The sequence below is a fragment of the Canis aureus genome, chromosome 5 (assembly GCF_053574225.1).
Source record: "Canis aureus isolate CA01 chromosome 5, VMU_Caureus_v.1.0, whole genome shotgun sequence".
NCBI lineage: Eukaryota > Metazoa > Chordata > Mammalia > Carnivora > Canidae > Canis > Canis aureus.
In genome coordinates this window covers 31130774-31156998 of record NC_135615.1, presented here as the reverse complement: position 1 = coordinate 31156998, position 26225 = coordinate 31130774, and the positions used below count along the sequence as shown (strand labels likewise).

The window sequence follows — 26225 nt, the reverse complement described above, 5'->3', positions numbered from 1 at the left end:
CCAAGCTCTTAGTAAAGCTTGGAGACCATCAGGTTTTTAATCCAAATAATTTTGTAAAACTCAGATCCATAGGGCACCTGGGTGGCTCAGTCATTAAGTGTCTGCCTTTAGTTCAGGTTATGATCTCAGGGTTCTGGGATCCAACCACCCAGCTCCCTGCTCAGCAAGGAATCTGCTTCTCCATCTCCCACTTTACATGCTCATTCTTGCTCTTGGCACATGAGCTCTCTCATAAATAAATAAAAATCTTTTAAAAGACTCTCAAATCTACATATAACTTTATTACCAACTTCTTTCATGTGCATCTAGTCCAAATGTAACTGCCTTTTTGTTGTTTTGTTTCAAAGATTTATTTATTTCCGGAGTGGGGGTGGGCAGAGAGAAACCAGACTCCTCACTGAGCCCCACAGAGCCTGTGGGACTGATCTAACAACCAGGAGATCCTGACCTGAGCCGAAACGGAGAAAAAAGTACGTTGGCAATTGCATTTCACAGTATTACCTGCAGAGGGCAGCGGAGAGCTAAGAGTTTGTTTTCTCTTTCCCATACTAGGGCTTTCCTGGCCCAATCTCCAATTGCTTATTACTCCAGACAAAAGTAAATAAAAATAAATAGTATCCAGACCAAAAAAAAGTAATGATTATTCTTTAGCTCTAGTTTATCTAAATTCTAGAATTTTGATTTCATCTTAAAAGGAGGAAAAAAGGTTAAGTAGCCTTTCTCTATAGAAGGGAAGCAATGTTCCCTCTTTTTACCTTCTTCATATTTTAGGAAAGAAAGCATTGAGGGCTCCATACAAGCAGAAGAACAGAGGTTACAACTATAACTGGTCTTTGGAAACCCGTATTTTCACCAAAAACTGGTCTCTTACAGAGCTGCATTATTTCTAGAAAACTCAGTTTTTAAGTTTATAAATTTTAGATTTTTTACACAGAGAAAAGACACCCAATCTGTGCTTCAGTTATGTGATTAGTAATATGTACAAGTCATGCTTTAATAAGCTGGGAATAACATTAAACGATTGAAATAGGATCTCCTCTAAAATTGAAGCAGTTGGAACTATTTTATTATCTTTTTACTTACCTGCCTCATTATGAAAGACTATGAGGCAACTCATCTCTCAATTGTTTCATGATTTCCTTCTCTGCAAAGCATTCACGTTTATTTCACAAACACTAGCCTGAGACCAGGAGACCCAATTCCCTGAAGGAGGCCGGCATTGACCACGCATCAAGTGCACACTGAGCATGCTGCAGGCGGTGCTGTGCTGCCTATCTCAGCAGGAAGGTGTGCTGTGACGGGAGTCGGTAGACCAGACTCAGGCCTGTCCAGCTCCTAGTTAACTCTGCAATTTCAGACAAGTTTCTTAGACTATCTGAGGCCCAGCTCCTCCATTTGTAAAATGGTGCTAATTAATAACACAAACTTCATAAAGCTGGCCAAGCATGAAGCTCCGATCCTGGGGTAAGGACACAAATTTCCCTTTTCTTGTTTTACTGGTGCTCAGTTTCCTCCTAAGAAGATGGAGGAGGAGAAGGAAGACTAATGACCTCAAGGACCTTTTCAGCCTTGTGATTTTATGGAGCATTGTTAGCGTCGGAATCCTCTTAGGCTCATTACTCAGGGTGCTCATTGAACATCCTGTGTTCATTATTGCTTTTTTAGATGCTATCTACAGTTGCCTAAATTATATTTAGACCATACCCCTGAACACTCAAAAGGAAACGAAGATTTTAGGATTGGTGAGCTGGAATTTTTGTGCCATGACTATCACCATTAAACCCTATGTGGCTCCTGTAGGCTTTCAATTTTTATAAGACTTCTGTTTACCTCTTGGGTCCTCAACTACCAGGGAGAAATGACAGGAATCTCCCTCCTCATTATCTTGGCCTTACCTCTATCAGAACTAAATAGAAAAACAGTGAAAAGAGATGTCAGGTAACAGACCCATGAGGTCACACTGGCAGCTTCTTCCTACACTCCCTGAGTGTAAGGCCTGTATTCCCTTAGGAAGCTCAGTGGCCATCAACAACTTGGCTTACTTGCATCATTTTTGAACCAGTGAAACTAAACCAGACTCCTGGGTTGTAGCCTCACCTCTTTCTGAGGGCTTGAGCAGGTCAGTGTTTTTACCTGTAAGAACTGTTCTTACCTGCTATATAGTACTGTCTTCTGCACACAGCCACCCTTGAGGCCAACCATATCCATGAAATGTATGACCAGGTGTGGTCAGAATAGATCATGAGATCCAACCAGTCACCATTCTTATTTTTTTTTTTTTTAAGTCTCCGAGCAAAAAGATGAATTGCCTTCATCTTGAATACAAAATACATTGGCATTTATAGAACAGCAGCATTGATGCTTCCTGTAAGGAGTTACTCTCTCCCACAAACCTTAGTAACTTGTTATAAATAGCCTGTGCCCCATATTTATTCTGCTCTATTCACTCTCCAGCCTCCTTAGTTTATCTTCTTTCTTGATTTCACTGAACTAGCACACTCCAGGTCCTCATTAAACTTAGAGTCACTCAAACCATGGGCCTTTTCTTACCCTTCTTAACCTTTCTGCTGTAAGCAATACCTTTTCTTCCTTTGGTATCTTGCTGTTTCTTTTCTGCTGACTTTTCCTTTTGCAAAAGTCTTTTTCCCTTGGCATCTCTCCAAAGTTAGATCCTTGTTCTTGTCCAGATTTTCTCTCCTAAGCATCTCATTCACTCCTAGCTTCCACTCTAGTCCCTGTGTATATGGCTCCCCAGTCTAAATCTGCCCTCTGGCCTCTTCCAGGTTCTTGTCCAGCATCTTCAAGTATTAGCTCAGGATTTTCAATTTTACGTTCTTCCACCACCTCAGTAGATCTAAAAATGAAACTCAGAATTCTCTTTCAGAGGTCATTCTTGCTTATTTCTTTATGTGTATTAACGGTAATCCCTCCTAACTTTAACATTGTAGGCATCTTTGACTTCTTGATGTGTTGGCCCTTGTACATATCCTTTTCCTTTCCCACGGTCCCTACCTCAGGCCAAGTTCTTGATACCTGATTGTGATTCTTGCACTGTATTTCCAGTCATCTTTCAAACCATCTGAAAGACCAGCTTATAACCTAACTTCCATTTGGAATCTCTCACCTGCTCAGTATAATCCTCTGCTCATCTATCTTACCCACAGTCCATGATCGCAATCTTTGAGTTCACTTCTTCATGCTCTTTTGGGAAAGCCTACCCTTTCCCCTTTCCCAGTCCCATTTCTCCTCAGAGGACTGCTGGAAGCCACTTCTCCTCCTGAACTCCTATGGCACTTATTAGCTAGCTGTATAACTTACTTGGAATTTTCAAGAGCTGCTTCTTATGAGTTAACTCTTTGTGTAGCCTACTTTTTACACAGTGGTTTATTAACACTTTAGGAGCAGATATGAAACCTATTTTTTATATCATCCACAGTACCTGGAATAAGGCCTTCTACATACACTTCTCAGATTTCTCTGATCCTAATAAATTCTGAGAACAGAATTTTTTTTTGCAAATTACTGACATCATTCATAGTAGTTAAGATAAAATCCTGCCTTTCAAAATAGAATACAGTATGTTCTGTTGAGGAAGAAAATCTGCTTTTTAGCAGGCCTACCAAACCAACATAAGTGGTGTTTTTCTAGAGAGGAAAGAATTTAGAGACTGTCACTAATGCATAACTTGGGGCCAGTTACTTCACCTCCCTGAACCTCATTTCTCTACCTGTAAAGTACAAGACTTCTTATGGCGGCCTTTTGACTCTTTTAGGACTATATCAAGAGGAGTTATTCGGAAAAGAATCCTGTTATTAGAAATCACCTTTTTTGTGTATATGTTGTGAAACACCTCTTACACAGATACCAAGTTTTTAAAGCCTGTAAGTGTCCAGAGTGCTGCCTTTGCAATCCAAGGGAGGGCAGTTCTTCCCCCACAGCCGCCTGGTGGGGTGACCTCAGGTGGGCGGGCCCTCGCGGGGGTCGGTGCGCTGGCACTGAAAGCTCCTTGCCTAGTCGGGCTTCTCTTCGGTACATACACGCAGTTTTCTTACTTGGAGCCAAGCTGTCCACAACTGAGTTCGTCCCGAGTTGCTAGGGTTTGAAAGAAAACTGTCCCGGGGACTGAGTTCTAGAGTAGGTAACCTAGATAGGCAATTAGTTTCCCTTCCGGAATGCTTCTTAAGGGAGGAAGACCCCCTAAGGTTTCCTTGAGCCTGCTGGTCTCCAAGTAGAAATGCCAAACTTGGAAAGCTTTCTCCTGCAGGGCCAGCGGGAGCCTAGGTGTGCCGGGCTGTCGGTAGGCGCGGTCACGTGCCCGCAGGCCCCGCCCCCGCAGGCCCCGCCCCCGCAGGCCCCGCGGGCTGGGTGGTTCTGGCTGCGGCCGCGGGAGTTGCAGTCGGCGGCGGCAGCGGCGGGAGCGGCGGGGCCGGCAGGGAACGGAGCGGCGCGGCGGGGCCCATGGCCGCGGGGGGGCCGCGTGCAGGGAGGGGAAGTCTGCGCGCCGGCGGTGCGTCGCCGTAGGGCGGCTCGGCTCCCTTCCAGCTGACGGTCTGCAGGGGCGCGGGGGAAGCATGGTGGCTCATGACGAGGTCGGAGGTCTCCTGCCCATCAAGAGGACGATCCGGGTCCTGGATGTTAGTCATCCGTCCTTCCGAGAGCAAGAGGTAAGGCAGCCGCAGCCTTCGATGGCCCGCGCTGGCCCGAGGTCTCGGCTTGTTCACGGTCGCCCCGAACCCCACTTTTGACGGAGCGTTGAAATAAATGCAGGACTCGGAGCCCTCTGCAGGCGAACCGCTCCGCGGTGGAGCTGTGGGAACCCTGCACGGGCAGGTTTGCCCGGAGCGACACTGATACGGACGGGGCAGGCTGAGTGTGTAGGCTGCTCCAGTTGGTTACGTTGGTCACGTCTCCCGTGCTTCGCACTTTGTTCTTCTTAACGTGGACTAATGTTCCTCGTCTGAGGACCTGCCTGTGGGCTAAAAGGAACATAAGAAAACCTTCCGTGCAGGTTCACGCTCGGGAGCAAATGGCAACTAAAATGCTCTCACCCAGCGCTGGTTTTTATTTTTCTTTGCGCATCTAGTAAGTTTATCGTGTGTAACTTTTTTTTGGAAAGAAAAATATGTTAAAATGTTTAAACCATCAAATCATTAGTTAAGTAGTTCTCCCCTCCTTTGTCTAAAGTCATCGTGGTTTTTAAAAGTCGTTATGAACATTTATCAAAATAAGTGATTTTTGTGCCATTTTACTTAATTTTGACAGTTGATATTTAATACTGTGTGGATATTCTATTTATACTGCTTACTATAAATAAGTACCCTACGGTATATACTACATTATCACTTACGGGTTAGAAATAGTGTTCCTGTGTTCAATTAACTACAGACTTCTTAATCTGGATTGTGGTGATAGTTTTGTGGCTTTATACTTGCATCAAAACTTACCTGATTATACATTTTAAATATGTGCAGCTTGTTGTATACCTCGGTAAGGCCGCGTATTATACATACACACGCCTTTTGGTAGTTAAAATAGCTGCCATCTCTAGGACTTACGCTTTCATTTGGTATAGTTTAGTTTTGGATTTTGTTTTTGTTTGGTTTTGGTTTTTGCTTTCATGTTTCAGTTCTCTCAAAATGTGTAAGCATTTCCTTTAGGGCAAGTCATACGTGATTATCAGTATAAATACTGAAACTGATCATTTTTTGGACCATCAAAAACTAGTCCTTTTCCATTGGTATCTGGCACTGGCCGTGTTTCTGGAATATCTTTATTCCAAGGATTTAAAGCACTGGGAATGTTGTCAAGTTTTTAGTACTAGCAATAAGAACCTAAAATAAATGACTAAATTTGATTGTTTCTAAGTAGAAAGGGAAGAAATCCTGTATAATCATAACTCTTTTATCTTTCTATAAACAATTTTTTCTTTTTGTTTTTCTTATTTTCAAGTTCTTACCAAATAGTTCATCCCGTAACCCAAACAGATAAACCCAGATATATAGATTTTTTTTCTTTTTAACTAAGATTTAATTTTTTTTTTTTTAAGTAAACTCTACACCCAACGTGAGGCTCAAACAACCCCAAGATCAGGAGGCGCATGTTCTGCTGAACAAGCCAGCAAGGCGCCCCTGTACTGGTGTTTGTTTATTTATTTATTTTAAGTGTCTTGTTTTGGTTAACTATAGAAGAGACTCTCCTAGCATATCCTCTTTCATGATGTCATTAGGAGAAAAAAACCTTTTTATCAGAAACAACTGCATTCACAACAGAACTTTTCTGTTTTTGTTGTTATGTGCAAAGTACATTCCAGTAAAAGAATTAAAATCCATCTTGGGACACCTGGGTGGCTCAGCGGCTTAGTGTCTGCCTTCAGCCCAGGGCGTGATCCTGGAGACCCTGGGACCCCGGGATCCAGTCCCACGTTGGGCTCCCTGCATGGAGCCCGCTTCTCCTTCTGCCTGTGTCTCTGCCTCTCTCAGTGTGTGTCTGTCATGGATAAATAAATAAAATATTTTTAAAAAAATAAATAAAATCCATCTTAACAGTTTTCTGTTTTCAACTGGATTAGTAAAATAAATTGAAAACTGTCTAAAAGCAGATATCCTAAAATAATGCATGTGATTGCCTGGCTAAACTAGAAAGTCTAGTTAAAACCTAATCTAAATAAAAAAAATTAAATAAACAACATAAATTTACATTAGAGGTATTGGAGTATATTTCCATGTCTGTGAACTTTGGCCCTGGTAAGAGATTGGCTACAGGAGAAAGTTCCTGTGTATGGAAAATTCGTTGGTATTCCTTGTTTATTCTCATAGATGTTCAATGTCTTTTGAGGAGAGTGTATAGTTTCACCATCTGCACTGGCTCTTTAAGCTTTTTGTATTCACCATGGCACTGTTAGCCGCACTCCAGAGCAGAAATAACAGCAGCAACAAAACCATTTTGTAAGCCTTATTTTGAGTGATGGTGAGGCAGGTAGACTCCTACCCTACTCCACTCATCACCTCCAAACACTGTGTGCGTCTTGGCAGATATGAGTGTAATACCAGTTCTTGAAAAACTTTGTGTTTGAAATAGTTTTGGTGCAGGGCAGATGTCTAGGTTCTTAATAACCAAACCTAGAGCATTCAGATGGTTCATCTGGACCTCTAAAGACAAACTCCATTTGGTTGTAGCTGACATAGGCTGAATCCTAACCTGTGTTTTTAAAAGAAATTTTTGTTCCAACTATTAAAGTGACCCTGTAATAGATGAATGCCTAACCCATATCACGTTGCCACAGAAGTTTTCTCTGTGTGATTTTTTTTCTCAAATACTGTATGTGTAGAAGTGAACCATATTCAGTGTTACAGCTTTACATTTCACCCACACTTGAGTTATTAAAATTTTTCATACTCTTGAAGTATATATGCTGAAAGTTGGTGTGTGTCTCCTAAACATTCATCACAGATGTCCTTTTAGTAAGGCAGTAAGGCCTTTACTTCTGGATCTCCAAAAACATGTGAAGAGTACAGAGGTGTCTCCCCCACACACACACACACACCCATTTCCTGATTTAGTACTTGTACTTACCAGGACAGTCACAGAGTCTCATGTTCTAGTGACTGAGCTAGCCTGGAGCTCTTAATCAAGACATTTTAGATTAGATAAACTCAGAAGACCGCCATATCCTTTGTGAAGATAAGAGATACATGGCTTTCTAAAGGGCTGTAGAATGTACTTAACCACCAAATCCAAATACTGCTCAACATAAATATCCCACCGCCCTGAACAGACTGCATACACAAGATCCATACTAAGTTCAGAAAGATGCTTTAGATATATTTAACATTTAATCATCTAAATCTAAATTCTGTAGTTTTAACTTGAAGTACCACATAATTTTGAGTTACCAGGAAATGAGTGGTTGAACAGTAACTAATCCTCTAAAGATAAGAATTTTTTTATCATTAACTTGACTTAATATAATAAAATGGATATCAAAAATCTTTTCCATCGAAACTAACTTTTCAAATTCACTGCCGAAAGCTTATTTCCAAAGACATTTTAAGTTGAAATGACTTATTCTGTGAGTTACTAGGAAGTCAAATTTGTTATGTTTTAAGCAGGAAAGAGGAATTAACTTCTGTTTCCAAAAAGTGGAACAGAACTTTCTGACAACTGCTTTGTTTCTGGTTAACATTGGCATATCTTCCTTTGTGAGGAGGTAATTATATCTCTGTTCAAACAGAAGACTCTTTGTCCTGTCTTTACTAAATAGAAAGGAATGCCTTATGCTGGACCTTCTGCCCGTGCACGTGTCACTTCACTCTTGCACAGATGTATGTTGTAAAGGCATCCGCACATGTCCTTAGCCACACAGTGTGTCACTTTACTATGTATCTTGAAGGTTTCTTTTTTAGTTCATTTAACATTTGCACGTTAGTGGTTTTATAGTCAGTTTTACTTCGGGGTCAATCATGTTGGTGGGAGAGAGTTGGTCTGCAACTCTTCTTCGTTAGGCCTTCAGAGACCTGAGCTGTTACCTGCCCAGCCTCCTTACGTGATAGGTCACACGCCCTTCTGATACGAGTGTGTACCTTCAGGAGCTGTGATAGGCCTTGCGTCATTGAAGGTTCTTCCCAGAGGATTTTAACTCTTTCTGCTAGTTTATTCTAAGGGGACTGTTTTTACTCCATTTTCTCACCCCTTTTTTATATGACTTCAGTCATCTCAAAGAGTTCTTAGAAAAAAATGTTTCATCTGTCATTTTTAAATGGTAATTTTAATTTTTACATGTTATCTTTATTTAAAAATTAATTTATTTTTATTAAGTTAATTTTTTATTATATATCCTTCTGAATTATCATCAAAATTATTTTTTAAGTATACCACAATTATCAAAAGCACCAAATACAATTAAATATGCTTCTTAGATATGTAAAAGACAGACTTTTTGTATGACCTGATGTTATTTCTCTGACTATATGAGTCACCTAATGCTAGGTCTCCATTTTCCTAGCAGTAAAATTAGAATAATGTAATTTGTAAGTTTTGAGATCCTTGAATGATTAAGTAATATGTTTGCTGAACTATTATTTTTGAAACAATACGTATAGAATAACGATTTCTTTTCAACTTATATGTGTTTCTTCCTTTAAGTTAATAAATTAAATGTTTGAGAGAGAATCTAATTACAAATCCCAGTGTTTATGTAGCAAGTGGAAATATTTCTAAGAATGTTAGTAATAGCAGAAACGTAACATGTTCCAGGCATTGTTTAAGCCACTTACACATCTTATTTAATCTTCGTAACAACTTTATAAGAGAAGGTCTACTATTAACTCCATTCTTCAGATGAGAAAACTGAGGCCCGGGATACTCCCCAACAAGTGCTGGAACCAGGATCTGGGCCCAGTCAGTCTGATCGCAGAGTCCTGGTGCTCTCCTAACCACTGTCCTGCCTCTACTTGAATACCTCCCATCACAGGGATGCTCTGCCTTCAGAATTGACAGCCATTCCAGTGGCAGATACATTCATTTAAAAGCTATTCTCTGACTGAAGTGCTTAAGAATGAAATGATATACGATGTCTGGGATTTGCTTTGAAATAGATGAAACAAATGCTCACACCAGAAACTTACTGAAGCTGTGTTACAAGTACATGGGATCCATCATGCTACTATTTTTTGCTTTTGTGTATGTTTGAAATTTTTCATAATAAGATACTTTTTTAAAGTGTATTAAACTAAAAAGTTCTGTAGGATTCTGGAATCTAAGGTCTGTGTTTTCATTTTAGTTTTTCTTCCATGTACTGGTAATATTTGTTCTGTTCTCAAAGTGATATTCAGCTGGCCTTTTTCAAACCATTAACTTTTTTAATAATTTACCATCATTAGTGTTCTTAGTATTTTAATAGCAAAGGACAACATTCATTTTCAGAATTTCATGTTTTTCTCTATTTTATAATTTACAAATATGGTTTTTGAGACTGTTCAACTTTGTCCAAACTTGTTTGAAACCATTACACCTAAACACACATTTAGTGTAACCTGTTTTTGTTTTTACAGGAGCCAAGCAATAAAAGAGTTCGACCTCTTGCTCGGGTCACATCCTTGGCAAATTTGATCTCTCCTGTAAGAAATGGAGCAGTCCGACGCTTTGGTCAAACAATTCAGGTAAGCAAGGGATGGGACTGGGTGAGTAGTGTAGTAAGGAAACCTCTTACAGAAGCCTAAAATACGTATTTTCCTTTGAGTTGTACAAACAGTTTTGCACTATTATATTTAAACGCAAAGTTTTTTTAACATGCTGGCAAGGAATATTTTTACCAGAACAGTATCAAGTTACATCTTCTATCAAAGAGGAGTCTTGGGATCCCTGGGTGGTGCAGCGGTTTGGTGCCTGCCTTTGGCCCAGGGCGCGATCCTGGAGACCCGTGATCGAATCCCACGTCGGGCTCCCGGTGCATGGAGCCTGCTTCTCCCTCTGCCTGTGTCTCTGCCTCTCTCTCTCTCTTTCTCTCTGTATGACTATCATAAATAAATTAAAAAATTAAAAAAAAAAATTCAAAGAGGAGTCTTAAATAGTTTTTAATCCCCAAAAATGTAATTTTGGCTGATAAATTTTAGATTGAAACTTGGATAAATGATTGTTTTATGTGCTGAGATGCTGAGAAATTCTCAGAACTATGTTTTTGTCTTTGTTTTTTTAAGAAAAAGAAATAATTATTGTATCCTTTAAATCTCTTTTGCTCACCTTTTTTTCTTTTTTTTTTTTTTTAAGTCATTTACCCTTCGTGGTGACAGCAGATCTCCAGCTTCTGCCCAGAAGTCATCGAGCAGATCAACAGTCCCAACACCTGCCAAAAGGAGAAGCAGTGTACTGTGGTCAGAGATGTTAGATGTCAGTATGAAAGAGTCTTTAACTACCAAAGAAATTAAACGTCAGGAGGTAAGCTGGCATTCAGTAGCAAGGCCATATTTTTTGTCTTACACTAAAAAAAAAAGTCCCTATTTTTTAAACATGTTGTGTCTTAAGAATAGCAAACTAATACCTAAGCAAAATCAGCTGGCAGTTTTCTATCTGAGTGGTAATTCATAACACATGCTGAGCAGGAACATTTTGTGATGGGTGGTAGTCATCAAAGTTAACTCTGATGGACCAAAGTTATAAAACATATGGCAACCTCTTGAGATTCCATTCTGAGTTAGAGTTTTCAGACTGTATCATTTTAAAAAGCACTCTGCAAAACATCAGCTAAATAATTAATGACAAATATCAATTGTATATAATTTTCCTTTCTCAAAGGAAGGAATGACCTGTAATGTTTGCTGGATTTTTTTTTTCCTTTTTTTAGGCAATATATGAAATGTCCCGAGGTGAACAGGATTTAATTGAGGATCTCAAGCTTGCAAGAAAGGTCAGTAAATAACTTCTTATCACTTGCTCTAGTTTTAAAAAATTATATTTCACAAATTTTAAACTTTTTATATGACTTGAAAATCTCTTCAAATATGAGTATCAATAAGAGACTTTGAGTATTAACATATAGTTTGGTTTCTTTTATGTGTAGCATATAGAATCCACACTAGCTTTTATATAGTTAGTCATGTTTGCGTTCAAGGAAGGTGTCTCATCATGTTTTATTTGCTTGATCTCTTTGGGTGACATATTTTTCCCCCTCTGACAGGCCTACCATGACCCTATGTTAAAGTTGTCTATAATGTCAGAAGAGGAACTCACCCATATATTTGGTGATTTGGACGCTTATATACCTCTCCATGAAGGTGAGATATATGATATTTAATTTCTATTAGTGTCTGAACAGCATTAACACAAAGTTTTTTTTTTTAATTTGTGGGGGAGGGTATTTTTTGTTTGTTTTTTAGAGCAAGCAAGGTGGGGTAGAAGGAAGGGAGAGAGAGAGAGAAAGAGAGAGAGACAATTTCAAGCAGGCTCCATGCCCAGCACAGAGCTCGAGGCGGGGCTTGATCTCACAGCCCTGAGATCATGACTGGAGTTGAAATCAAGAGTCAGATGCTCAACCAACTGAGCCACCCAGACACTCCAACACAAGTTCTTTTGAATCTAAACTTCTAATTTAGTGCTGAATTACTTTTTAAGATAAATTTGTTATTGGTATTTCTGCCTTTTTACATTTCAGATTTGTTGGCAAGAATAGGAGAAGCAACCAAACCTGGTGGAACAGTGGAACAAATTGGTCACATTCTTGTGAACTGGGTATGTAGTGAGCTCCTTACACCAGCTCCTTTTTCAGTCTATGCCATACTTGTCATTTGTGGTGAATAGCAGATCTAGTAAATGAATTCTAAAAACAGAGAAACAAGGCATTAAGACAGAACAAAATTATATAGCTGTAAGAAGTTACAGTGTTTACTTAAGAAAATACTTCACGAATGATACAGTTTTATTTGTTTTAAAAATCTCTTTCTCTTGGGACAGAATTCCCACATTGCCTGTTTTGTTCCTTCAGTTAACATTTCGGTCCCTCCTAGATGCTAGGTGCTGTTCCAGGAGGGCTCACTGGGGGTTCAGTAGTGGAAGGTGTCTACATTTATAATCCAGTGAGAAAGGGTGGGTAGTCAAGTACATATGCGATCTTAAGGTTGGTGATGACTGTGGTAGAGAAACACTCAGGTGCCCTGGAAATATAGAAGACTACCATCTAAACTGAGGCTGGGAGAAAGTAGAAGCCATGGGTCTTGGGTTAGATGTAGTCAAAGTTACAAAAGGACATTCTGATGTTGGCTCAGATACTACCTTACCCCCATCATCATCTGCAGGGAAACTTTTGCAGCTTATTAAAATTTTCAAGAATTAGCTGCAAGTTTTGTTTTTGTTTTCACAAAAACATGTATCCTACTGTGTTTTCTCTTCGTATTCTTTAGTTGCCAGGCTTGAATGCCTACAAAGGCTACTGTAGTAACCAGCTGGCAGCCAAAGCTCTTCTTGATCAAAAGAAACAGGATCCACGCGTCCAGGACTTCCTCCAACGATGTCTTGAATCTCCCTTCAGTCGAAAACTAGATCTTTGGAGCTTTCTAGATATTCCTCGAAGTCGCCTGGTCAAATACCCTCTACTGTTGAAAGAAATTCTTAGACACACTCCAAAAGACCACCCTGATGTTCAGCCTTTGGAGGAAGCTGTAAGTCTAGTAAATGATTCTTAGATTTTTCAAGTTTATATATTAGCTTGCCTTAGAAACATACACAGTGGTACTCTCAAATCTTATGCGTATTGCAACATAGCAAAATGCTCTGTTCATTACCCAGTACACTTGTGTACTAAGCAGTAAAGAGACGTAATGCGTGTTATATTTATATTTTAATCAGAAGACTAGATTGTAATATCTGACCTCTTCCACCAGCTAGCTGTGTGGCTTTGGGCAAGTCACCCAATTTGGCTGTGGCTGTCTTTTCATCTGTAAATTGAAGAGACTGACTGAATTATCTGATTTCTAGAGAGAGTCCTTTCAAGCTTTAAAATCCTATCACTTTAATATAATGTTTTAGCCCTGTAAGGAAACCATAAAGCTAATATGCTGAAAATGCTTCATTGATTTCTTGATAACTTTTAGATACTGATAATACAAGGAGTTCTCTCTGATATCAACTTGAAGAAAGGTGAATCAGAATGCCAATATTACATTGACAAACTGGAGTATCTAGACGAAAAGCAGAAGGATCCTAGAATTGAAGCAAGCAAAGTACTGCTCTGCCATGGGGAGCTGAAGAATAAAAATGGACATGTGAGTGTATATTTTTTCTCACTAATATGAAATGAGCTATTACTTTCACCTTTCCCCCTTGTTTAATTTTTTCTGCATAAGTTATGAAGCAAGTTTTAAAATAAAATCATCACAGAAAATTACTAGTTTTTACTTTACATTATTAGCTTTGATGAAGCAAACTTTGGTTTCTGTTGTGACAGAATGACTCAAAGGTCTTGGTTGGAGAACAGTTTGTATATTTTAGTTTAGTTTTTTTTTTTTTTCAAAGATTTTATTTATTATCACCAATTCATGAGAGACACAGAGAGAGGCAGAGACACAGGCAGAGGTAGAGAGAGAGACAGACAGAAGCACAGGCAGAGGGAGAAATAGGCTCCATGCAGGGAGCCCCTGTGGGACTCAATCCCAGGTCTTCAGAATCAGGTCCAGGGCTGAAGGCGGCAGTAAACCACTGAGCCACCTGGGCTGCCCTATATTTTAGTTTTGAAGCATAAATCAACTTTTTTGGCTAGGGGTTCCTTTCAAAATAAATTAATAGTTTCCTAATTTAAAAAACATGTCTTTCAATTTTTTTTTCAAAGAGTTTATAGTGATAGAAGTAACTTGTAGCACTACTAAACAAATTTCTACAACAGTTTGAATGAAAGCAAACTTATTTTTTAAATATTAATTATACAGGCACCTGGGTGGCTCAGTGGTTGAGTGTCTGCCTTCGGCTCAGGGTGTGATCCCGGGATGGAGTCCCTCATTGGGCTCCTGGCATGGAGCCTGCTTCTCCCTCTGCCTGTCTCTCTCTCTCTCTCTCTCTGTCTTTCATGAATAAATAAGTAAAATCTTTAAAAATGAATGTTTATTATAAAAGTATTTGCTAGAACTAAATAAATGTAAGCATGGATTTTTTTTTTTTTAAGATTTATCTATTTATTTGAGAAAGAGACAGAATGCACCTGTTCAAGGGAGGTGCAGAGGCAGAGAGAGAGAGAGAAAATCTCAAGCAGGTTCCATGCCCAACATGGAGCCCGATGTGGGGCTTGATCTCAGGACCCTGAGATCATGACCTGAGACAAAACCAGGAGTCAGACGCTTAACCAACTATGCCACCCAGGGACCCCATGTAATGGTATTTTGTTTTATTATGTGCTTTTCAGAAAAAAGGCCGTTTTTTTGGAAGTTTTATTTTAATTCCAGTTAGTTAACATACAGTATAATATTAGTTTCAGGTGTATAATGTAGTGATTCACCAATTCTGTACATCACCCAGAGCTCACCACAAGTGCACTCCTTCATCTGCATCACCTATTTCCCCCATTTCCCTACTCCCTAGAAGCCCAGTTTAGAAGTTGAGATCTTTTCGGAAAAAGTTGAAACCTGACACCTCTGATTTCTATTATGAAGCCTAATTGTTCTATAAAGGCTTACATTTGTGTGGGACAAAATCAAACCATTAACATTTTTACCAGCTTGCATTTGTTAATCCTTGTTTTGTTAGAAAACTGGTATCTGATACTGGTGTCTCCAGACATGTTACTACTGGTAGGTGTTTTGTGATGCATAGCGTTTACTCAGCTGCTGCTTAATCTAATGTTACCCGCTGATAAAAATAAATTTTATATAGTCTGAGATTAGAAAAGCTCTCCAAGTAGAACATGGGTAGCTTTGAAATCAAAGTCTTTATGAGATCATTTGTAAGGAGGATGTTAGTAAATAAATCTGAGGAAGTTACTGTCGAATCAAGTCATTTTAATGGTGGATTTCAGTCACTTAAAATTACAGAGTTTCACATTTAAGACATATTTATTTCTTGTTTTTCCAGAAACTTTACATATTCCTGTTTCAAGACATCTTGGTTTTGACTCGGCCTGTTACACGAAATGAGCGTCACTCTTACCAGGTTTATCGGCAGCCAATCCCTGTCCAAGAGCTGGTCTTGGAAGACCTGCAGGATGGAGATGTGAGAATGGGAGGGTCCTTTCGAGGGGCTTTCAGCAACTCAGATAAAGGTAAGAAAACAAGCTTTAAAGTAGTTTAAATACACATAAATTCAAAACCTAAGTGAATTTAGTTGTCCTTATACAAAAAAAATTGTAAATGAGAAGGATTCCATTGTCCTGTACCTGTTTCACTCACTGAGTTGGCAGGTGCTTTGCTGCCCTGACCCAGCAGGTGTATCTAAGGAGTCAGGGATGGGCTTTTCCTAGGCTGTCTGCCTGATGGATGTACCTGCGATATGAACACCCCCCATCCTAAGATTGCATGCTGACTTTATTTACCAGAAACTTTTTTAAGTCTCTTTTTTTACATTTCTTTATTCTTCTAGCTAAAAATATCTTTAGAGTTCGCTTCCAAGACCCCTCCCCAGGCCAGTCCCACACTCTGCAGGCCAACGATGTGTTCCACAAACAGCAGTGGTTCAACTGCATCCGTTCGGCCATCGCTCCTTTCCAGCAGGCTGTCGGCCCAGCTGACCTGCAGGGTCTCCCAGAGCTCGACGAGGAGTGTGGGGAGAACGACCCCTCTGCCGGGAGCATCCGGGCCCGGAGAAGGGCCTCCACGGCGTCCAGCATGACTCAGGTCCAGGTTGACGGAGACACTTCAGAATGTGTGTCCCCAGTGCACACAGCAGAGGACGTGAAGAGTGTGAAAGTTCACCAAACACAGTCTGGCTTCCGAAAAGCAAGGGACAAAGCCCAGTTCAGTGGCAAACGGAAAGAGACTTTGGTATAAAGGAAGTTCTGTGTATGAACTGGTGGAGAGACTGTTTATTTATAAATGTGTACAGTTTGTTTTTTCTTGTAATGTAAGCATGGGAGCATTGCAGGGCTACTTAATACCAGTCTTAACATTTTCTGTGTTTTTGGTTGGTTTGGGTGGTTGTTCCTTTTTTTTTTTTTTTTTTTTTTTTAAGGCAGCTAAAGATACATGCAGATTACTGTTAAACTGTAGCCTTTTTTTTTAAAGATATTTTTCTCAGATTATTTAGAACATGCAAGCCTTTTATTAATCAAATGAAATATTTATGAAATGGATTTTCTCTTCTGCATTCATCAAGACTTTCTAATTGTGATATTTACAATATTTGCCAAAACTTAAAGTTTTACAAATACTGGGATTTCACCAGTGTTTCTCTGGTAAACTCTGCATACAGAGTTTGAGTTTGTAGCATCAGCAACCTGAAATCTTCACACAATATATGTTTGTGATATTTCAGAACTTACAGTGAAACTTAAAGTCTTTGGAGAACAAACCGTAAAACTTACTAAGTTTTCCATTTTGTCAACTGGAATGCTTTGTATTTGTTTTTCATTGCACATTCCTCATTTTTCATCCATTTAACCTGCCAAGTATTTAATTTTTTTTTAATTTGTAGTTTTTAGTTTTTGCTTTTATTTTTTTTTTACTTTGATGCATTTTCCTTTTCAAATTGGTGTGTCTCTAAAGTATTTTTCTTTTTTGATTAAAATGTGTATGTATGTGTGTGTGTGTATATATATATATACATATATATACATATATATATCTTTTTTTAAAAAATCAGATTAACTTGACCAAGTGAAACCAAGCCATATTGTTTTTGAGCCAATTAAGAAAATTGCAATCTTTAAAGCATAGCATGTCAGAATGGAGAACACACATGAAATGACCCCGTGTATCCTGGACTATGGGAAGAAAAATGCCGTAAGGTTTTTCTTGAAAGTTTTAGTGTTGTCTGAGAAGCAAGAGGGAAAGCAGTTGACTGGTAATAAGTTCAAAACAAACAAATAAAAAAGAGAGCCGAAGAGAGTAGTTTTGTCTTAAGGTAAAAACGTCTGGTTGTGCCAGGACGTTGAAAGGATATCGTAAAAGCTAAACTTGAGGGTATGTCGTAAGTCGTAGAAGGCTTGGGGGAAGTGAATTTTTCTTTGTCTTGGTTTATGGGTTTGAAAGGAAACAAATGTGTTGAAAATTTGACCATTTAGATCAGTTTTGCTGGATTTATTCATAAGAGGGAAAAATAACTGATGAATCTTTCACTGTAAAATGTTTCTGTTCAATGAGGCCATTGTCTCTAAGGAGGGAAGGCCGAAGCCCTGTGTCATGGCAGATCTATATTGGTAATCAGCTCAAGTAAATGTTGACTATTACGTGAACTGTTTCTGGCCAGTGGAAATGAAAATTGAAAAAGATTGTAAATAGATAATCCAAATGATTTCTCTGTATAAATGAATTATACAATTAAAAAAAAAAGCACACACATAATCACCCTTAAAGGTTTATTGGCTGGTGGATGTTGAGCGACATGTGCCATGACATGCTGGTACAGCAGAGGAGGTTAATGACAAGCTTCACAAAGGTTTTTAAAAATCATAAATAACTAAACCCTTAATTCATTGATGAGTAAGAGAAAGACTGAATTATAAGGTCAAGCTTTGTGAGTCTTTTTACAATATTAGAATACGATATAATCAAAAATAGCTATTCGATTGAAGTCAGCTGAACATCTGGCTGCTTTCTGATTATAGTAGTAAAGCTAATAGCAAAACATGCTGATTAATTTCAGATTTTCATGTCAGTATCTCAGGTTTCCAGGTTTGGAAATGCAAAGTCAAAGTGTAGGTTACATGAATAGTTGTGATCTGAAAAGTCAGAAAACAAGATGTTATATAGAATATTCCTTCCAGAATTACCCTGTTCAGCTTCTGAAGGTACAGAAACAAGTTCAAATGCTGTTAATGGAATGATTTTTCATCAAAAACTGTATCTTCTTTGGTTCACTCAAGAGAGAAAATAGGCCCAGAAACTGAATAATTACATGGAATGAACATTTCAGAAATTGCATCTGTGTATTTGAGAGCATCTGATAATCTAGCTAGTGGCTCTCAAACCAGTTCAGGCATCAGAATCACCAGGGGTGCTTTAAAAAAAAAAAAAAAAGGAAGTGGGCCCACCCCTTAGCTCCTCCCCATATAAATACCCATTTCCCTGAATCAGGATCTTGCGGAGAAGGGGTGGCAAGAGTGAGGGTTGATCATCTGTATTTGTAAACACTCCCTCCTAGTAATTCTGATAAGTGAACTCCTTGGGTCAGCACTTCATAATCAGTGACCCAGCCAATAGCCATTATGTAAATGATACACGTAAGTATAGGCATATTGCTAACTTGTCCATCTGCCTCACACTCTTCAGGGTCTGTCGAAATAAGTCTGATTTTTCTAACTTCTTTCAGTGAGTGCATTTATGTATTTTGAGCAAAGTTAGTCTCTGCCTAGGGAGATCTTTTTTAAACTCAGGATGTGTGCACACGAGGTGGGGCGGGAAACTAAGGCACCCGCCCAGATTAACTCTAGAGAACGGGAAGCCATTGTCATTCAGTCACCCTTGAGTCTGTGGTGGGGACTGGTGTTTCATCAACTGACTCAGGTGAGCAGTTACTTTTGTGCTAGCTTCTCTCCACAAGCAGATCCAGCCCAGTACTTGGTTATTTAATATATAGAGAACTATAATATTACTAGATTAATTTTGCAAACCACAGCAAATGTCCGCTTGAATGCCCAGGGAAGGCTTCCTTCCACCTTTCAGGCCTGGTAACTGAGATGCAGAGAGGAGGTCTTACAGTTTGTCTTCATGATGCCCATCAGATAAAATTCCTGCCTGTCCCCAGAGATGAAACTGGTGTTCGTTGTTCATTCAGAAGTCCACCGGATTCAGAGGACATGACAGCTCAACCTTGAGCTTTTCTTAACCAGCATTCAAGAACACCTACGAAAGAATGGTATTTCCTTGTCCACTGAACCTAATTCCCCTGAGGGGAGTGTCCTATCGAAAAAAATCTCCCTCAATCCAGAGGACTCCATAATCTCCACGATCCGAAGGAGTTTTGATTCTTGCTTGCGTATTTGAACAACTCCAGAACCAACCGCAAGCCCGAGGATGCCTCAGATAGAAGTTCCTCAGGGCCAGTCGATAGGAGTACCTTGAGACTCCCGATACAAGGTATGGGCTCTCTCCCCCCAGAAAATGTATATATGTACATACACATCCACACAGGTTAGTGGGGTTCAGGGATATTCCCCAAACCTATCTATGGACCCCAAGTTAAGATTTGCTCAAATGTAGTCTGACCAGGACTTTGTTTAGGGAAACATGCCATAGATTCTCAATTTTTAAAAATCAGGAAAATATAAAAAAAACTTGTGTCGCGGAAATAAGACTCTACAGACTCTAGGAGAGAGTATTTGTAAAAGACACATCTGATAAAGGATTATACTAGCCAAAATCTGCCAAAAACAACCAAAAAAAAAAAAAAAACCTTAAAACTTGACAATAAGAAAATGAACAAACTAGTTAAAAAAATGGACAAAAGACCCAAACAGACACTTCAGCGAAGAAGATATGCAGGTGACAAGCACAGGAAGAGAGACTCCACATCATACGGCCTTAGAGAAGTTCACGTTCTAACAACGGGGTTCCACTCCAGCCTGTTGGGACAGTGAGTCCTACCCCAGGCCCTGACTCCAGGCCCGGCCGGAATGTAGAGCAGCAGGGACGCTCATTCGTTCCCGCTGGGAACGCAAACGTAGCGTTGGGCAGTCTCTTCCCAAACTGCAAACGACAAACCCCGCCCCGCGGTCAAGCAGTCCTGCTCTGGTTTTACCCACGGAGCTGAAAAGTTCTGTCCACACAGGAACTTGCACATGGATGCTCATGGCAGCTTTATCCGCAAAAGCCAAAGCTCCAGAACAACCGTGGTGCTCTGCTTGGTGACGGGGAAGTAAACCATGGTGCATTTAGACCTAAATAAGACACTCGGCACTAAAAACGCAAGGAGCCATCAAGCCCCGAAGACAAGACAGAGAGGAATCTTAGACGCGTATTAGCAAGGGGAAGAAGCCAATCTGAAAGGGCTCTGCGCTGTAGGATCCCAACTTTACTACGTTCTGGAAAAGGCCAAACGGAAGAGACCGTGGGGATCAGTGGTTGGCAGGGGATAGGGCGATGGGGTTTTTACTTCTAGGGCAGTGTGTGTGATACCATAAGGGTGGATACATGGCATTGTGCATTCGCCCAAACCCAGAGAGTGCACAACACCAAGAATGAGCTCTAATGTCAGCTACGGACTTTGGGTAATGTGACGGTGTAGGTTCACCGCTGTCCCAGTCGGGGGCGGGGGGGGGGGGGTAGGGGTTGCTGATGGTAGGGGCGGCTGTGGGTGTTTGGAAGCAGAGGGTAAGGGAAAGCTGCACTTCAAACGTCTTATTTTTGAGAAAAGAACAAAAAAATTACCCAGGCCCAGAAAAAAAAATGTGCACTTAGGAATATGCATCTTTCAGGTCAGATCTGCAGAGACCAAAACTGGAACACTACTGTGGATATTCTAAGACTTCGGGTGTAAAGTGAGAAAAGTGAGCTGTGTGCACGGCCGGGCCAGGACCTCAGGTTCGGCGCCTGCCGGCCAGGACCTGGGATGGGAAGACGGCTGGGCCAGTCCTCCCCTCAGAGGAGGAGGAGGAGGAGCAGGAGGAGGAGGAGGAGGAGGAGGAGGAGGTGCCGTCAGCAGCAGCACCCCAGCTGGGTGTGGAGGGGCGCCCTGGACTCGGCCGTCCTCCCCGGCTTGCATCTGCGGTTGGGGCTGTGCGCTGTCCTCGGTGCCCCGGAGCCCCACTGCCCCCGTCTGTCCCAGTCTGTCCCCGTGGGCCCCCGTGGGCCGAGGGAGCAGGGCCTGCCCTCACTGCCGCCGCCTGGCCGAGGCCGCACCTGGCGCCCACCCCGGAGGGTTGAGGACGAGCTCGAGCTCGTGGCGGCCGGCGGGGTGTCCCCTTCCCGCACACGCTGCTCCCAGCGCTTCCAACCGCTACTGTCAGGGCAGGACATGAGAGGTTGGCCCAGGCCGCCCCCCTCCTGGAAGGGAGCCCCCCGCGTGACCTCACCGCCCCGCCCGCGCCGCCTGCCCGCTCTCCGGTGTTGGGCGCTCTCCAGGTGTGAGCTCAGTCCGCGCCCCGCCCGACTGTCCCAGAAACCCGGGGGCTGCAGTGCCCGCGGCGTGCGGGCGCAGGCGGGCAGGGGCACAGAGCATCGGGTGGAGCTGTAGCCCACAGCCTGCCCAGCACCCCGTCCCGCCCCACGGGGTGCAAGCCCACCCCATGGCAACCCACACAGGCCTCCCGTGGGGACAGAGAGCTCGCGGGTTCCTATTCATACATCAAGGGTCCAGTGCACTGTACGGAGGGAGGGGTTGCCGGAAACGGGGTGCTGTGCTGTGGAACTGGCGGGCCTGTGGTCACCAGTGTCCCCCAGACCGCCGGCCACCTGCTCCCCCACAGGCAGCGCACTTCTCCACCGCAAAGGACAGCCGCCCGGGCGGGCAGCCGCACACCCCGCGCCCTGTGGAGCAACTGGGGGGCCAAAACCCCGAAAGCACGTCCGCCTGCAGGCAAGAGGCATGAAGCAGTGTTTTCCATCGCTGGAAAGTCCTTCTGTGCTGTCGTGACCCACAGCCAGCTCCTCCAGGCTGAATGTCCCAGAACTTTCCAACGAGCTTCTTTGTTGCAGGAACAGACAAGCGCAACCTGGCATCGGTCTAACAGATCGCGCTGGAATGATGCGGAACTTTCCATTGGTTCTGGGAGGTTCTGAAACCAGAGCGTGTGGGAGAAGAGACATCCTCGCGGGGCAAGGCCGCGCCCCGACCCAGGCCGCCCGGCTCTGCACCTGCCCCACGTCTCCGCATCTGGGAGCCGCTCCTCCGTCCTCCCCGAGACCTCCTCCGCACCCTTGGGGCCCGCCGGCCCTCACCTGAGCCCAGTAGCCCTCTCCATCCCGCCCGCTCAGCTCTGTGACATGGGACACCTTCCCGCCGAGCATCGCCGTCACGTCCAGGCTCTGGGTGTCCCCAGTAACGGCCACTTCCCCCAATGCAGGGAACGCACTCGCGTGGGTTTGCTGAAGGAACCGGACGGATACGTTATCCCGGCCCCGTGGGAGCAGGAGTCGGTGGCACAGGGACGACTCGCGGCCTCTCCGATGGCCTCCGACGTGGCCGGCCCTCCCGGTGGCCGCTGGCCAGCCCCACCGCCTGCAGCTCACACCGTCCCCGGTCCCTCCCACAACGCATCGCTGGTCCCCACGACCCACAGAGTGACACGGATGTGACGGCGTGCGACTGCTGCTTGCTGTGCCTCGGGTGGCAGACTCTGGAGGACAGTCAGGCTGCTCAGGCGGCGGAGAGGCCCCGGGGAGGTCCGGCTTTTGGGGGGCGCCGGGGGCGCCCTGGGACGTGGAACCGAGCTGCCCCGACGGCCAAACTCATGAGAGGTGCGGCCTCTCGCCCAGCAGCTAGCTGCTCCCCGAAAGGTGAGCTACCCCCTGCTGGTTCTGTCTCGAGCCACCAGGTTGTCATCCCGCAGCAGCAGGCGAGTATCTCAAGTCCCCGAGGCTCAGCGGGGTTGTGGCCGCTGCGGGGAGAGCCGTGGGGTCGCCGGCCGCGGGGGCTCACGGCGGGCACCCTGGGCCCGGGACACGCCCGATGGAAGCAGCGAGGAGCACCTCCCAGGAGGAGCGACCGGGCTCACCCCCGGGCCCAGACGAGGCACAGGTCATGCGAACACTGAGCAGGCGTGGCTGTGGCCCATGCCCCGGGGCCTGCTGCCCTGCGTCCCCGAGTCCGCGTCCCCGAGCGTGCTGGCCTTAACTGCCCCACTCTGTCAGTCACACTAGGGACCGTCGCCCCCGAGCAGCTCCAGAGGCCCCCACCTGCCCCCGCACCTGGACGCCATCCCCAGCTGTGTAGCAGCCGCACAAGCCCCGTCAGCCCCTGAACACCCCACTTCGGTCACACCGCCACCGGGAACGGCCGTCTCCTGGGCTCCGCCGCCCGCCACCCCAACCTGGGCCCAGAGGGTCCTGCGCACCCGGCCCACACCCCACCCGGGGTCAAGGGGCTCCAACGGCAGCGATCTGCCCCGAGTGGGGAACAAACAGGCCCCGGAGGCGGGTGCAGGGTCCCAGAAGGGGGGGCTATGGCTGCGGAGCCGTGGGCCCAGCAGTGCCCGACTCCTGGGCTTGGCCAGGTGGGGACACGCCCATGGGTGCCCAGAGCAGCGGCCCCAGGCTCAGGCGAGGACGGCCATCCAGGCGCTGGAAACCTGGCCCGGCCTTATTTGCCCCTGGACACTCGCTGCGCCTGAAGGTCTCCTCGAAGTCTGTCCGAGGCGCTGGGGCTCCGCCTGACCCCCCGGGAAGCCGTGCAGACCTGAACCTGAGCGTCCTGGGGCCGATGGGGGCGGGCTGGGCAGCACACTTGGTGGCAGCGGGACCACAGGCCCCCAGACTGGCACGGAGTCGGGGGGGCACCGCGCCCAAGGCCAGCATCCCAGTGCAAGTCGGGGGGAGGGGTCCCGAGGCAGCCCAGGAGGGGTCCTCCAGCACCCGCCCCGTGCTGTGAAGCCAGTGCCTGTGGACTCAGGCTCGGGGCTCAGGGAGCTGCCGGTCGGGGGGCTCCCCGAGGAGGAGGCCACGCTCAGGTCCCTCTCCAGCCCCAGCCCACCGGCTCCCCGGGACTGGAGGGCAGCTCCCTGCAAGGGGCCGCAGGGCATCACCCGGGGGGCATCACCCGGGCCGCCCTGAGCCCCGCCTGCCGCCAGCCAGGCTGGAGCACCCGGAGACCCTCACTGCGCGGCAGCCAAGCCTGGGGAGACCGAGTCACGCCACGGAGCCCTCGATTCTGCAGGGCCTCCCGCGTGCAAGCAGGTCACCCTGGAGGGCGCCTCGAGGCCTGTGCTCGGGGAGACGTCAGGGACGCGGTAGTGGCGCCCAGGAGCCCACGATTGTGGGTTCACCCCAACCGCAATCCTGTGTCTGCCCCACATGCCTCAAGGCCGTTGCTCCTGCTTAGTGACCTTATTCTCATAACGTGACCAAGCTTCCCCTCTGTCGGCCACCGCGTCCCAAGGAGGTGGCCGGGGAGGCGTTGTCACTGACCGCCAGGGGCGGGGTTGGAATGGCCTGTCCTAACCCACGTGGAGGGCGTGCGGCACACGCCTCCGAGACCCCGCAGGTCACCCCGGGCGGCTGGGCCTCCTCCCAAAGGGACTCCAACGGGGACACACGCACTGTACACGTCCAGGCGGCCGGAGATAACCAATGAGGACTTCAGACACTCGCCGCCGGTCGACGGTCAGCGGCCTGGACGAGCTCAGGGTGGCGACCGCAGCTCCGTGCTACGGCCTGGTGGCCGCAGGCGGCGCCTCTGCGGGGTGACACCGGCGATTACCCGGGATCGCGCCGGGGCGCTCAGCTTAGGGACCCGGACCTGCGGGATAAACGCCGCCGCCCGAACCCCGGCGCTCCGCAAACCCGTGCACGACTCCGGGCTCAAACGGCTGCCCGCCAACGAGCGTGGGGCCTCGCACAGGCCCGGGGGTACCGGGGTCAAGCCCCCCTTGCTGCCCGCGAGCCCCCTCGACGCCTCACACCGGGTCACTCCCCCGAGGCTCGGGTGCGCTCTTCTGTGCTGCATACGTTTCCGTCTACACCTCCCGTATTTATTTTAAGAGACCGCTTCAGGCCCCGATTAAGTGGAAAACCAGCTTCCCTCGCCATAAATAGGAGGAAACGACAACAATCAGGGTCCTGCCTCGATTCGCAAGGGGGGGTCTGCTCTCTCTCGTTGTGTTTGTCATCCTGGGAGGGGGGGTGCAGAGGCCCCAAGTGAGTTCAGAGACGTTTGGGGTCCCTTCCAGAGCGACCAGTGGAACTATTTATTTTTGTTTCTCCCCCTCCACCCCCAGGATCCCCCCGTGGTCGCTGTAACCCCCCGTGAGGATCACAACACACGCAGGAGCACAATCCTGGGCTGTGAATGGGCACGCCTCGAAAGACCCTTTTTTTTCTTTCTTTCTTTTTTTTTTTTTTTCCTTTTTTTGCCAGCCCATGGAACAAGGGCCCGGCACGGTCAGGGGAGAGATAAGGGGCTGTGTTTCCAGCACTTGTCCCACTGGCCCTGAGAGATACCCCAGTGGTTCCTGATAGGAAATCCCCTTGTGCCTCATGGAAAACCCAGAGAGGGAAGCGGAGCAGCCCCTGCGGTGGGTTCAGGCTCCACCCAGAGCTGCAAGGGCCGAGTCCCCGGGGGGGGGGGGCAGGCCTGGGTCCCCTCCCCTGGCCTGTGGGCTCCGACCATCCGGGGCAGGGACCCCAGAGCCCGAGTGGCCTCTCACCGTGGCACCGCGTGTGAGCTGCTCCAACGGGGTCTCCGCACCCACGGCACCTCGTGGAAATCTGCAGTGGGGGGGGCCTGGGGGCTCAGTGGGTGAGCGTCTGCCCTCGGCTCAGGCCACGATCTCAGGGTTCTGGGATCGAGGCCCATGAGGGGCTCACTGCACAGCGGGGAGTCTGCTTCTCCCCCTCCTTCCGCTCCCTCTGCTCATGCCCTCTCGCTCTCTCACTCGCTCTTTCTGTGTCAAATGAATAAATAAGATTTAGAAACATCTGCAGAGAGAGAGAAGCATCGCTGCCCCC

General features: G+C 45.4%; 1 protein-coding gene and 1 long non-coding RNA gene across 3 annotated transcripts in view; one reads left to right on the top strand and one right to left on the bottom strand.

Annotated features, from left to right (window-relative positions):
• Window positions 1-16476, top strand: part of NET1 (neuroepithelial cell transforming 1) — a 60104-nt gene extending 43628 nt beyond the window's left edge. Inside the window, exons 1-10 of one of the 2 annotated variants that reach the window (XM_077897324.1) lie at window positions 4422-4664; window positions 10050-10157; window positions 10765-10932; window positions 11339-11401; window positions 11672-11768; window positions 12146-12222; window positions 12891-13148; window positions 13581-13751; window positions 15547-15733; window positions 16051-16476. In XM_077897324.1, coding sequence (XP_077753450.1) covers window positions 4572-4664; window positions 10050-10157; window positions 10765-10932; window positions 11339-11401; window positions 11672-11768; window positions 12146-12222; window positions 12891-13148; window positions 13581-13751; window positions 15547-15733; window positions 16051-16457 — 1629 coding nt within the window. In that variant the 5' untranslated portion in view covers window positions 4422-4571 and the 3' untranslated portion in view covers window positions 16458-16476. Of the gene's footprint in view, window positions 1-4421; window positions 4665-10049; window positions 10158-10764; window positions 10933-11338; window positions 11402-11671; window positions 11769-12145; window positions 12223-12890; window positions 13149-13580; window positions 13752-15546; window positions 15734-16050 lie in introns of those variants that run through there. The other variant, XM_077897323.1, reaches the window with a different exon arrangement.
• A 99-nt stretch (window positions 16477-16575) lies between these two features.
• LOC144313902 (uncharacterized) lies at window positions 16576-26225 on the bottom strand. Its single transcript, XR_013379551.1, has 2 exons — window positions 25925-26225; window positions 16576-19469 (listed from the first exon to the last, which is right to left on the bottom strand). It is a non-coding gene; the product is annotated as an uncharacterized LOC144313902 (long non-coding RNA).